At 30.6% G+C, this 15387-nt stretch overlaps 1 protein-coding gene across 1 annotated transcript; it reads right to left on the bottom strand.

The window, feature by feature from the left end:
• Positions 1-2975: 2975 nt before the first annotated feature.
• LOC132040394 (ribonuclease MC-like) lies at positions 2976-8017 on the bottom strand. The gene is made up of 3 exons (XM_059431027.1): positions 7718-8017; positions 6298-6758; positions 2976-3208 (listed from the first exon to the last, which is right to left on the bottom strand). The coding sequence occupies exons 1-3, from the start codon at positions 7976-7978 to the stop codon at positions 3112-3114; spliced, it is 819 nt and encodes a 272-aa protein (XP_059287010.1). The 5' UTR covers positions 7979-8017; the 3' UTR covers positions 2976-3111.
• Between the last annotated feature and the right edge of the window lie 7370 nt (positions 8018-15387).

The raw sequence follows: 15387 nt of genomic DNA, 5'->3' as shown, positions 1-15387 counted from the left end.
AGGGAATAATGTGTCGGATATATATAGGAGGACAAGGGTCGGTGGTGGGGTGGAAAGTGGAGACGAAGAAAGGCATCGAAATGGCATTTAGATATCTTTTTAAGTTGATATTTGAAAAGAGGTTGAGTTTGGAATAAATTTTTAATATTCTGTCCGTCCCATTTTATATAGGGTGTTTGACTGGACACGAAATTTAAGAAACAAAAGAAGATTTTTGAAACTTGTGGTCTAAAACAAATCATAAAATTTTGTGTGGCTAGAAATCATTAAGAGTAAAAAGGTAAATTTAAAGTTAAATTATTAGTAGTAAATATATAAAAGTGTCATTCTTTCTTGGACTGACTAAAAAGAAAAGAGTGTTGTATAAATTGGGATAGAAGGAGTAGGTGTCAATTTTTGTGACCTTGATTAAATACAAAAATTAAGATTTATCTTTAATTTATAAAATATATCTTAAGAGTTTTGACGGTTTTACAAGTATTTAAGCAACTAGTGCGATGCACGAAATATCACGTGTTAAATATTACAAAACGCATATAAAAAATAATAAACTTTCAATTGCGTAAATATTCTATTACCGATGATGGTGATGATTTTCTAGTTGATGTCGTCGTTGATGATGATAAATTTGTCGTTGTTGTTAACTCCGACGAACCCATGTGAATTTACTGATTTACCCCTCCTTTTTGGAGTCGATAATAATTGGTTAAAAGACTATAATGTGTCGGATATGTATAGGAGGAATAAGTGGAGATGAATAAAGGCATCGAAATGGCATTTGAATTTTGTCTTAAGAATATTTTTTAGAAAAGGTTGAGTTTGGAATATATTATTAAAATAAATAGGTGTCAATTTTTGTGATCTTGATCAAATAAAAATTAAGATTTATCTTTAATTTGTAATTTTTCGTCCATTTTACTTGTCGACTGTACTAAAAATAAACAGAAAAGGGTCAGATTTGCCATGATACTCTCACAAATAAGTTATATTTATCCTTCGTCATATACTTTTTAAATATATTTGTCATTGTCATCCAAATTTGTCGTCATTGTTAACTCTGACGAACCCGTGTGAATTGACTATTTTACCTCTCCTATTTTTGTATTATTGGTGATTGATTAAAAGGATATAATGTGTCGGATATTATGTATGGGAGGAGAAAGTGTAGATGAAGAAAGGCATCGAAATGGCCTTTGAATTCGGTTTTAAGAAATATTTTGAGAAAAAGGTAGAGTTTGGAATATATTATTAAAATAAATAGGTGTCAATTTTTGTTACATTGTAAATTTAAGATTTATTTTTTAATTAATCCAATACTCTCTCCGTCCCACTTTGTATGATATTCTTTCCTTTTTAGTCAGTCCTATAAAAAATATTTTTATATTTAGTAAAAAGTCAACTTTAAATTTGCCTTTTCATCTTTAATGAAATGATTTGTAGTAACACAAATTTCTATGATTTGCTTTACAGCCAATCTACTTCCTTTATAATTTCGTTCGAAATCATATAAAGACAATTCCTATTTGTGCAAGTATTTACGGTTAAGAAGCAACTGTCCAAAAATTTCAAAAATCTTTCATTTATTTCTTAAACTTCATGTCAATTGACTCGTTGATAATCAGTCGTCATTAACTTTGACTAATCCTTGTGAATTGACTAATTTGCCCCTCCTTTCTTTTATTCTATTATAGGTTAAAAACTAATATTATTGTGGAGAAGAGTGGGTTGGTGGGGTTGGGGGTGGGGGCTAAAGTTTGTGCGGGGGAAAAGTGGAGATGAAGAAAGGCACTAACGCGTTTGAATTTTGTTTAAGAATAGAATACTTTAAGTTGATATTTGAAAAATAAAATAAAATTGAGTTTGGAATGAAAATTTAAAATAACGTGTCTTTGTGACCTTGATTAAATAAAAATAAAAATTTATTTTTAATTAATCTAATCGAATAAATTATTACATTCAACCAAATAAAGTGTGTGTTTGCATCATTTGTGTAACAATAAGAGTATATATGCACCACTTTCTTAATGATGGATATATCTTCTCTAAATCGCAAAGGTAGAAGGGTATAATGACTGAAGAGTATGTGGAGCCATGCTATGCTATTCTTTTAAAATCAAATAGGACTTTGATCCACCTCATTATGTAATATTCAACGCATAATCTATAGTTTTAATAATGTCGACATGCATTAACCTTCATCTCGATGTTTCGATGAACCGGTCTCGAAGATTTGTAATTTGTTGGGATGTTATGTTATTTTTCTCAAAATAAAATAGAATTTTTTCATCCAACTCGTTTAATATATTAAGGCAAAATGGTAAAATTTGTTCTTATATTAATAACAGAAATCAAGTAATTTTATCTTTCATTAAATTTTAGTTTAATCTTACCCTGATGTTAGACAAGAAGTCGCATTTTTTGCCTTGGGCCTCTCATTGAGGGTAATTTTATATCGTAGTCAAACATTTAACAGATATGGACCTTTTTTTCAAAAACGAAAAAGAAAAAGAAAAAAAAAAAAAGATAAGTGAAGTTCACCTATTTTACATTGGGACTTTATTAATGACAAGGGGAAAATGTTTCTAATGGCGAAAATAAGACTAGAACAAGTGTTTAACGAATGACAAAATTGTTCAATTTCGGATAATACAGGCCAAATTTTGATATTTATCTTGTATTACTAATTTATATATTTATAAAATTTAAATTAGTAATTTATTGTAATCGCCATCTACATAATTCACCCCCCGAAGGCAGATTTAGGTGGGAAAGTGGTTCCTGCGCATCGTTTTTATTTTGATTTAAAGGATCCAGTGTAGCCTAAGGTCATATGTTACGAAAAAACATATATTTGTTTTTCCTAGTCAAAATTATTTATTATCGAATTCTAAGAAACGTGATTGACCCAATTGCCAAAGATGACAAATATAAATATTGTGCTAAAATTTGGTTTGATTATGTTGCAAATCAATGTTAAAGAGAGAATGGAATAGAACTTTTATTCAAGGTAGTAACTTACTTTCACTCTATGAGTGCGCGTTATGCTTATACATCATCCACTACAACATATTCCATTCTCTTTTGTTATTTATTCTAAGCCAAACTTTAATCTCAGCCGTTGAATATATATTTAGACCATGATCGTTTAAACATAGAATATATCCCATCTGTTTCTTCCTGAAATCCCCGCAGCAGTCGTGGAGCCGGCCTACAAAGAAAAATATCTATAAAGTTAAAATTATTGATAGTGTAAAAAAAAAAAAAAAAAAAAAAAATATATATATATATATATATATATATACACTCAGCATATATAATTAAACTCTTATATTGAGTTAAATCGGTAAATAATTATTTACATTTGATAGTTATACTAGTTCAAACAATTTAATCTTTGATATATAGTTGCTTAATAATTAAAGTGAGATTTAATATAAGTACCAACTAATAATGGTTAAGTAATCTATATCTATACTATATTAAAAGCACGAAGGGTCTTAGAAATGTTAATTGAATTTTTGCCCTTCATTAAAATACCCTCCAATAACAAAATCATCATTTACTATTTTCCTAATATTTAGAGTACCACATAATTATTTTTCTAATATTTAGAAATAGTCATTTAATTATTTTCCTATAATTTAGGATCGGACTTTAATGTTTTCATTCCTTTCCATCTAGAATTCTTGCACTAAATTCAAATACTATTCCTTTTGTTGGGCAGTGATTGACTTTCCATATACAAAGTTCTATCATAAATGTGATACTCCCAATTTCGTTTGTTACACTTTGATGAGTTGGAAAGTTTTTTCGTACATCAACCATAATAATTAGAGTTCAAAATAAAAAGACAACTCTCCCTTTTATTTGGGGATTTTACATGTATAAATAATATTTCCTTTATATTTAGGTTTTTCCTCTTTCTTTTTTTTGTAGGATAATAATAACTCATCGACCATAGTTACTAAGCTTCATAATATAACTCAAACTATAAACCTATTGTTTTAACGTAAAGGTCTCCAATTAAATCCTATTATTTTCCTAATGTTTTAACGTAAAGGTCTCCTTTTTTTTTTTCTCCATAAGGCTTTGACAATAAGCTTGAGAATAGAAAGAATAATCCATGTGAAGAATGAGTCTTTACTGCTAATGGCTTTCTGAACATGTCGTTAAAGTTGAACATAAACACTATATGTGTTTGCAAAAATAACTTTCCTTGTTCTTACTTGAGATGGCAAAACAAGAGCTCACGACAAAAAGAGGAGCTTGCATCAACGAAAATTGTTGATTGATTGAACAAAGATTGCTACCAAATTTCCATAACTAAAAGTAACTTACTATATTAGTTTTACTTAATATTTTAGGAAATTATCAGTTTGTGTGATCCATTTATTTAAAAATTAATTTTTTAGTATTTAATAAGCATGTTTATTATGTTTGACCAATCTTTTCAACAAGTACTTTTGAATGTCAAATTACGACTAAAGCATGCATCAAAATTTATTTTATAATTTAGTATTATTTAAACAAATAATTGATTTAAAATTTTATTATTAAAGACTATAAGTAATTTTTTAATTTAAATGAAGTTGCATCAATGAAAATTGTTGATTTGAACAAAGATTGGTAACTAAAATTCCATAAAGTAAATTCTTGTATTAGTTTTACATAATATTTTTGGAAAGTATCAATTTGTGTTGATCAATTTATTTGAAAATTTATTTTCAATATTTAATAACCATGTTTATTATGTTTGACCAATCTCTGCAACAAATGCGTTTGAATGTCATATTACGATGAACACATGCATCGAAGTTTATTTTATAATTTTGTATTATTTAAACAAATAAGTGATTAAAACTTCTAGTATCAAAGACTGTAAGTAATTTTCTAAGTTTAAATTAATAGCAAAACATAATACTTTTTTAAGCTGCTAGACTTTTTAATCAATATTAATAATGTTAGAGCAAGGCAGAAATATTCAAAATTTGGTTTAATCAATTATCTATTTTATGCAAGATGATTTTCAACTCTATACTGCTACAAAAGTGGGAATTATGCCCCGTATCAAAATATTGAAATAGTTCTTCTTTAATGTTGATGGACCATTAAACCACTTTAATATAATTATCCTGTAAATACTAATGTAACAGAAACATTGTTGAAATTTTTCAAGTTCCTTGAAAATTACTAAAAGACAAATTATGATACATTTAGCTAAACTTTACTTTTTTTATGGTTAATTTCTCCAAAAATCTCATGCATGTATCACGTTTTCTATTAATGACTTTTACCGCATAATTCTTTCAGATAATTAAATTTATGTGTGAAACAGTAATTGTAACAAAAATTATCTCAAACTTGACCACATAATTGTCAAGTACAATAAACTCAAACTTGAAAATACATTTTAAACGAAAAAAGTGAATAAAACTTAAATTGACAGATATTTTGAGAATCATGTTTGAATTCTATATCTTGATGCGATACACATATGTAACGCACGTAAGCTTAAATTATTATAAATATACGTGTATGCTAATATAGTTAACTATTACTTACAGTGAGATCTAATACGTATCTCTTGCATTCATTGGTTAGAACGATGTACTCCCTCCGTTCCATTTTGTTTGCCATTATTTGTCCTTATTAATTTGTTTAAGAAAGAATGACACATTTATATATTTCCTTAAGAAGAAGCTTCTATTGCCACAAATATATACTCCATATATCTGTTTTAGTTTATGTGTCTTATTTGTCTTTTTTAGAATATTTTAAAAATATTGTCACTTTCTATACTTAGTACTAATACTTTTATTCCAACGTCCTATATGACCTGTTTAAGAACAAAATTAAAAGGTATTTTGTTAAATTATACACATCTTTAATTTAAAACTACAAGATTTAAAAGAATTTTATTATACTATATACATTTTTAGTTTAAGACCACAAGATTCAAAAGTTACTCTTAAACTTCGTACTCAGTCACTCTAAAACACATAAAATGAAATGAAGGGAGTATATGCTGTAACATGTTTAAGACCACAAGTTTTCAAAAACTTTATAGCCACACAAATATTATGACATAACTACTAAAAAACGCTAATTTCCGATGGACACCCCCCCGTTGGACTATGGCTCGTCCCTAATGGATTTCCGATGAAAAGTCCATCGGGAATGTTAGGGACGAGCCTATTTCCGACAGATTGCGTTGGAAATTAGCGTTATTTAAGTAGTGGAATTTGGCTAATTAAATATTGAATGTGAGTAAGTAATTTTACAGAATTAAATTCTTACGGTTGAGCTTTTGGATGAGGTAGCATAATCTTTGCTCCAGCAAGACAACCTCTTAAAGAAGCTTGTGAAGGGCATGAAATGAAGCTACTGCCATCCGAATTAGTGCACAAGGTAACCTCATTCAAGTAAACATGAGTCTTGTTTCTTGGATCAATTGGTGTACAAGAGAGGTAAGGAGAAAGAGTCTTTCCATTGAACACCTTTTGGACAGCCTGAACAATATCATCTCTAGAAAAAGCCAAGCTATCACATGCAATAATCCCATTAGTTTTCAAGTAATTGAACAAGTTGCCCTTTGCAAGCATGTTGTTGATCTTTATTGCTCTATTGAAGTATACTTGTGGTGTTGTTCCTCCACACGCTCCATGCACGCGCCACTCATGCTTCCATATGTCCCTTTTGTTGGAGCCTTCTCTAAGTGTTGGCCAAAATGCCATAAGTTGATTCTCTATCGGTCGAAACTATAAAAATATTTACATGATCAGATCATTTAAATATACTTGTAAATATTTTTGTAATGAACTAGACAATGACATGATAAATGTAACAGTATTTGGCCTAAGTACTATTTTAGGATAAATGGTTATTTGGCCCTTTACAATTTTTTTTTTAGTTTTATGACCATTTTACAAGAAATCTTCATTTTTTACACATAAGAGATCTAAAAAAAATACATAAGAGATCTAAAAAATTATTTCCTTCTATTTAAATTGTAAGAGGCCAAGAGATCTTATCCTCTACATATTGAAATGTACTGTTAAATGTAAAAGTACTTCTGCACTTGTTAGTGCATATATACAACTTAAATCCGCATAAGAGTTGTGTGTATTGACTAAGTGGTGGCCAGAATGGCGGGGAGTGTGTAGAGGCGGAGGTAGAAGCTCAGACACAAGTTCAGTTGAACCAAAAGAGTTTTGCTGAAACATTATATTTGTGTTAAAAATTCATTATTAATATGTGTAACACTTGAAATCATGCTTAAAAAAATTCAAACGCATAAAGCTTAAATTCTAAATCTGCCGCCTCTAAATACCTACATACATACATGACCAAATTATGTAGATATTTTCTTATATCGTGAGTGCATAAAACTTAAAATCTCGTGAGTGAAAAGTGCTATAGTGAAGTGCTATTATATATAACATAGTACAATAACATAACATATACTCTATTTTAAAAAAAAAAAAAAAAAATATTAATCAGTCATCTCCAATCCTTGGAGCATGACTTTCTTCTATTCAGATCATCATCAGCCAACATGACATATACTCTCTCTCCCCTTTTATGTATTCCTGTCTTTATTTCTTTTCCAGACAGTGTATTAGAGTATAAAAGACTGGTTATACATAAAACTTGGCCGTTATAATAAAATATTGTTATATATATGGGATGATTGTTAGAGAGTTATATCTGACTATACCAGTTGATCCCAATTTGGGTCTGGTGGCTGGGGGCATGTAATGCTTTCTCCTCTTGCATCTGCTGGCCATAGGCCATGGAGTGGGAATTCATGCTGAGGGATTGGTTCTTTGCACCTGCCTGGATTTTGTGCAGAATTCAGTATCATACAGAAAGTAGGTGGCCATTGAAGCACAAACTTCAAGATTGGAGGAGGTACCTGGGAGTAAACAGAATTTATTACAAGTAGCAAAATGAGAAGGAAGAAAGGAAGCTTCTTCATGTGGGGTGTGTGTGTGAGATTGATTAATTGGTTGAGTTGATTGATGAAGCAATGAGTGAGAGAGCTCAAGAATATTTATAGTGGTTTTCTCTTTCTTTCTTTTATCTTTTTGGAAAATTAAGGTGGAAATAAGGATTTAATAGAGTACGGATAAATCTAGTTTTTTTAGAGTACAAGGACAATTATGGTCCTAAAGTTGGATGGAAAGGGCAAATATGATGAAAAAGTATAACAAAGGGCAAATATAGCTTATTTGCGAGAGTATAAGGGCAAATCTAACCTTTTTCGAAACTTTTATTAAGGGGGCTTAACATATAAAGAAGTAAACACACGAAAAAATTAATGAAATACAATATACTCTCTCTGTCCATTTTTACTTGTCTCTATGCTAAATATAGTTGTTCATCTTTAACGTGCGGTTGGAAAATCGAAGAGATAATTTACTTATAAGTCCCCTATTTTTACTTGTCCATGTTTGACTTAGCAAAACTCTTAAGGAGCAAAAAATAAAATGCCTATTTTACTCTCTCACTCCTAATTATTATGAATCATCTAAATGAAAATCAATCAAACACATACTTTAAAAAGTGTACGATACCACTAACAATTCGTTGAAGTTTTAAACCTAGTAATTAATAATAAATCTAAAATAGGTATGAAATGGTAAATTATTTTTTGATTATTTAAACTGGATATAGTGAATATTTATTTTTAGTATAGTAAATAAGTAAAAATGGGCGGGAGAGTAACATACAACACGCGCGCACACATATTAATTTACCCAATCTATTTTTTCGACGAAAGAGTAAAGAAAATCATCATTTTATACTTGGTGTTCTTTGCCTAGACTCATATTGCAAGTTGTTTCATGCAATAAATTTGGGCACTTAATATTCTTATAATCAGTTTAGTTGAATACTCTGTTGATTCACCCCTTAATACTATTACAATCAAATCTTATTTTAGTTAAAAAATTTATCACTTCATCATATAGAATTATTTCTCAAACAACAACTCAAATCATATCGCTTAACCAAAAAGTTAAAACTAGATATCTACAGAATATTAAAATAGTTGGTCGTTTATTTCAAAAGTTAATAAGTGAAATTTACCATGGGAAAAGCATCCATATGCAAGGCATGTTCAATAATTGCTATATATCAATTGTATCCCTCGTTAATGCAATAATTCTAGATAAAACCATGTGTCATCATGGTTACTAAGCATCTGATCCTAGATATGAAGATATGGAGGTCGAGTATTAGGGTAGAAGGTTAGTAGACAGCCGAGTGGTGTCACACTTTAGGTGGTAGAAGCAGGGGGCTAGCCTTCTCTCCACGCCCCCCTCCCCCTCGTTAGTAATACTATTTTGTAATAGCATAGTTTGTTACTCTTCCATGTGCATCACTATCTATTACGCATGTGTGTTGTATCTTCCTAGATTGCTGCTATTTTTTGTATTTGCTTCGCATTCTTTCTTCTCCTTACTTAATTTTCTCATGGGAAGCAAGGGTGAATAATTGATCTGTACCAATAGTATTCATGTGAAGCAAGTAATGTTGTTTTCAAAGCATGCAATTATTACGGCCTGTTTCGTCCAATATCTTTCTAGTGGACCAATCGAAATTGTTTTTTCTTACAAAAACGAGACACGTTTTTATATGTCCAAATATGACTCACATTTTTTTATCTTACATTTTTACAAGATGTTATTTTTATAACTTGAGCTCATATCAAGCTTCGACAACTCCTTACCCTTGCATTAGTCGATATCCTAGTGGACTACACAAAAACTTTTTGTTCATTTACATAAATAAGACACGTCTTTTATATGCCCTGAAACTGAAACAACCAATTAATAATTGTAATTTGTAGGGTAGGAGAGTATATTTGTCTATAGAGTCACTCTCTTGCGAAATATGAAATGATTAACTAACATAATAGGTTGTTTCGTTTCAGTAAATATTTATTTGCATAAAAGTATTTATAACAAATTAATTTAATTTATCATGATTAAGTGATTTAATAAAATTAAAATTATACATTTCATTAATTAATAATATAACATGATAACCATGTATATTTAAATATATTTCCACGCTTTTCTTGATTCGACACAGTTTTTCTTTCGAGGAGAATCTCTATCAAAAATTACACAAGTTTTTCAGCTGTTAGACTTTTAGTTACTTATATCTCAACCACAACCCGCCTCCGGGTTAGTAATATTATTTAGTAATAGCGTAGTTTCTTACTCTTTCATGTGCATCACTGTCTGTTGCGCATGTGTGTTGTATCTTCCTAGTTTGCTGCTATTTTTTATATTTGCTTCGCATTCTTTCTCCTTTCCCTTTTCTTTTCTTTTCTTCTCTTCTCCTTTTTTTTTTTTTTTAGGCGAAGGTCTTTCACAAACAATTCCACTGCTAAAAAAAGCAGAGATACAGTCTACGTAAATCCTACCCTCCCCAAATTTCACTTATAAAATTACACTTGGTAGGTTATTGTTGTCAGGTTTCTATAATATATTCAAATTTCTGTAAGACAAAGACGTATAGTGTTGTTTAGTCTTAAAGATTTTCTTGTAAACAAATTTTTTATTGCAAAAGACAAAATGGAGCAGTAATTAACTTTTCTTTTTCATTGTTGCAAAATGTGAAGTAGTATCACGTCAAAATTCCATTAAGAGGACAAAGACAACAGAAGGGGACATACGACCTCTAAAATTTTATTTGCTTGCACTTAATGAAAGTTCGAATATATTAATTATTTATATTTTCATCATTTTTAGATTTGAATTTTAGTCATTCATTAATTGCATTTATTTTATTTATTTTGCAACCACTTAATGGGTTTGAATGATTAAAACATATGAAATTTTTTAATATCATCAAGATGCTATCATCCACTTTTACCACTAATTGATGCCTCCACCACTCACCGTCCATAACTACCATCCTCAATCACACCGCGCCGCCGCTAAGTACCACGATCAACAATTACCATCACAAGCCAACATTTTCAATCATCATCACCAACCACCATTACCAGACATCCACCACTATCGATATATAGCCAGCTATTGATATTAGTTATCACCACTTTAGTTGTCACTATCATCCACTACAATTATTAGCCGCTACAACTAATTACCACAATAATCCACCACCATTAACCTTTATTTCCCACCACTATCATCACTAGCTAATTAGCCGCTACAACTAATTACCACTATAATCCACCACTATCATCACTAGCTACTATCTGATAAGTTTGTATTTTCCACCTTATTTCTTCTTTAATCTTAGACTTTTGACTTGTTTGATTGAGAAAATAGTGCATTTAATATCGTTTACTTCCATTTTATAGGTTTTACATGCTTGAGAAGTGATCGGAAAGAAATCAAGTGAAAAACAAGTCAAAAAGAGGTCAAATTGAAGAAAATGAGAAAATTGGTTAAAAGTGCAAAAAGTGGCTGGAAATTCAAATCTGAAAATCTGAAATTTGAAGGCCATTTTCATCACTTTTTATTGGGGGAAAGTTGTTGAACTATTAAAAAAAAGACATGGGAGAAAATATTGTCATCTTTGGCACAAAAACACAAGTCTTGGAGGCTAGGTTTTGCTCCACACTTTGGGGTTGAAGATTTGAAGAATTGGGTTGAGAACTTTCTTAAACTTTTCTCCATTTCTTTGATTCCTTGCTTTGTAATGATTATCTAAGTGTGTAGTATTTATTTTCTTCACTTGAATCTTGTTTATGAAAATATTCTATGATTAAAGTGTTGGATGAAACTCTGGTTTTGCTTATGTATTGAATGATTTTTATTGCTAATGAAGTGAGTTAATGTTTAATCTTGTTCTTTAATGTTTCTTAAGGGATTAGCTAACCCTAAGACCGCCCATTTACTTCGATTTGAGCTCGAGAGGAAGATTAAGGTTGGGAAAGATTAATTAATAAGAATTTGGGGCTTTAAAACCCATCTAATAACTTGAGCTAAAGATAGGAAAGTTAATTGAGATTATATTGATTGTGTTTAATATCACACTCTAAGGCTTGAGAAAGCTTAGAGTGAAATTTATTGATTTGGTCGAGAGACTTTTGATGAGATTTTAGAGATCATTATCTAATTAGCATAAACTCACTGTTAGTTGTAAAATCATGAAATACATTGGATCGTTACTTGAGCGTAATTTCCATTGTATCCATACTTATAGCCATTGATCATTTTACTTGCTTTCTAGATTAATTTATATTTTTGCATTAGTTATAATTTTCTCAAAATCAAAATATTATCAAGTGTTTGGCTTAGCGTAGAAAGTGATAATTTCTTACTTGTTTAAATCGCCTAGTATATTGTTTCCTGTGGGATCGACTCCGACTCATAGTTGGGTAAATTATATTATACGGCCGTGTATGATACTTATGTGAGGGTGGATTTGGACGTTATCACTATCCACAGTCATCACGATCAACCACCATCGCCGCCAACCACCAGCCTTAGTCGGCACCCGAAACCACTATAATTAGCCATCATCACCACCAACTACCATATTAAGAGCCCGTTTGGATGGGCTTATGGCTTTTGACTTATAAGCCAAAAGCCATAAGTTAGGAATTCTAGCTTATGGCTTTTGACTTATTTAATTTTTGTTGTTTTGGTTTAAAAACAAGTGTTTAAAAGCATTTTATTTTATTTTATCCAAACACTATAAAAGTGCTTAAAAGCTATTTTGGCTTAAAAGAACTTAAAATAAGTCAATCCAAACGGATTCTAATTCTTTAAAATATTATATTGATACAGTATATTATTAATTGGTTGTTTCAGTTTCAGGGCATATAAAAAACGTGTCTTATTTATGTAAATGAACATAAAGTTTTGTGTGGTCCACTACGAAGATATCGACTAATGCAAGAGTAAGGAGTTGTCGAAGCTTGATATGAGCTCAAGTTATAAAAATAACATCTTGTAAAAAAGTAGGATAAAAACAATGTGAGTCATATTTGGGCATATAAAAACGTGTTTGTAAGAAAACAAGATCGATTGGTCCACTAGAAAGATATTGGACGAAACAAGCAGTAATAATTTCATGCTTTGAAAACAATATTACATGCTTCACATGAATACTATTCGTACACATCAATTATTCACTCTTGCTTCCCATGAGAAAATTAAGTCTAGAGATGCGTATAAGAAACTGAATATGCTTCATATCTTTTAAAATTGAGGTTATGATGATGTCTATGCGGAAGTGTGGAATCATCAAATTAAAAATTTAAATTATAAGAGATGATACATTTTATTTACTTAATTATATTTTAAGTCTGTTTATTTTTTAGGTCTGAATCTTAATCATTTAGATATTAATTATTAAGTATCATTTGCTTTTTTATGTTACAAACAGTCAATAAGTTTGAACTGATCTCAGATTTATAATAAAGTCTTAATATCATATCATTAAGATATGATTTATTCAAGGATTTCAACGAAGGTGAAAATTCACCGATTTCATCCTCTCACCGCTACAGCCATCGTCCACCATAATCAACTCCCACCACCACCGCCCCACCCTACCACGCACAACCACCATCCTCATCCATAATAGTAACCACTATTACCACAATTGTTATTACCACAAAAATCACTATTCACACCCGACGATCAATATTATTTGTCACCACTATATATTGCCAACCACCACAATTAGGAATTAGCTATCACTATCATCTACCAAAATTATCAACCTTCACCACCAACTATCACCATGCATCAATAATTACTGCCAACCATCACTAGGTACTACCCATAACACCATCATTAGCCAACACCAACGCCTACAACCACCATCGCTAGCCATTATGATCACCAACCGCCATATGACTTTTTAAAAATATTTTGTAGATATATGAAATGATAACTAACATAATAGGTTGTTTCGCTTCAGTAAATATTTATTTGCATAAAAGTATTTATAACAAATTAATTTAATTTATCATGATTAAGTGATTTAATAAAATAAAAATTATACATTTCATTAATTAATAATATAACATGATAACCATGTATATTTAAATATATTTCCATGCTTTTCTTGATTCAACAAAGTTTTTCTTTTGAGGAGAATCTCTATAAAAAATTACACAAGTTTTTCAGCTGTTAGACTTTTAGTTACTTATATCTCGCCCTCCACCCCCCACCCTCCTCCCGTTAGTAATATTATTTAGTAATAGCGTAGTTTCTTACTCTTCCATGTGCATCACTATCTATTGCGCATGTGCGTTGTATCTTCCTAGTTCGCTGCTATTTTTTGTATTTTCTTCGCATTCTTTCTTCTCCTTTCCCTTTTCTTCTCTTTTCTTCTCTTTTTTTTTTTCTTTTGAGGCGAAGGTCTTTTAGAAACAATCCCTCTGCTTAAAAAAGCAGAGATACAATCTACGTAAATCCTACCCTCCCCAAACTCCACTTATGAAATTACAATTGGTATGTTATTGGCGTCATCATGGTATAATTGGTCCAATTTCTATAATATATTCAAATTTCTATAAGACAAAGACGTATAGTGTTGTTTAGTCTTAAAGATTTTCATGTAAACAAATTTTTGATTACAAAAGACAAAATGGAGCAGTAATTAACTTTTCTTTTTCATTATTGCAAAATGTGAAGTAGCATCGCGTCAAAATCCATTAAGCGGACAAAGACAATAGAAGGGGACATACGACCTCTAAAATTTTATTTGCCTTAATGAAAGTTCGAACATATTAATTATTCATACTTTCGTCATTTTTAGATTTGAATTTTAGTCATTCATTAATTCCATTTATTTTGCAACCATTTAATGGGTTTGAATGATTAAAACATATGAAATTTTTTAATATCATCAAGATGCTATCATCTACTTTTACTACTAATTGATGCCTCCACCACCCACCATCCATAACTACCATCCTCAACTACAACTGCGGCCGAAGCCAAGTATCACAGTCAACAATCATCATCACAAGCCAACATTTTCAATCATCATCACCAGCCACCATTACCAGACATCCACCACTATCGATATATCGCCAACTACTGATATTAGTTATCACCACTTTAGTTGTCACTATCATACACCACAATTATTAGCCACTAAAACTAATTACCACTATAATCCACCACCATTAACCTTTATTTCCCGCCACTATCATCACTAGCTACTAGGCACAGTCATCACGATCAACCACCATCGCTGCCAACCACCAACCTTTGTCGGCACCCGAAACCACTATAATTAGCCATCACCACCACCAACTATCATATTAAAAGCCCGTTTGGATGGGCTTATGGCTTTTGACTTATTTAATTTTTGTTGTTTTGGTTTAAAAACAAGTGTTTAAAAGCACTTTTTTTACTTTATTCAAACACTATAAAAGTG

Source organism: Lycium ferocissimum, chromosome 12 (genome assembly GCF_029784015.1).
Source record: "Lycium ferocissimum isolate CSIRO_LF1 chromosome 12, AGI_CSIRO_Lferr_CH_V1, whole genome shotgun sequence".
In the NCBI taxonomy this organism is placed as follows: Eukaryota; Viridiplantae; Streptophyta; class Magnoliopsida; order Solanales; family Solanaceae; genus Lycium; species Lycium ferocissimum.
This window is presented reverse-complemented; position numbering and strand designations above follow the sequence as displayed.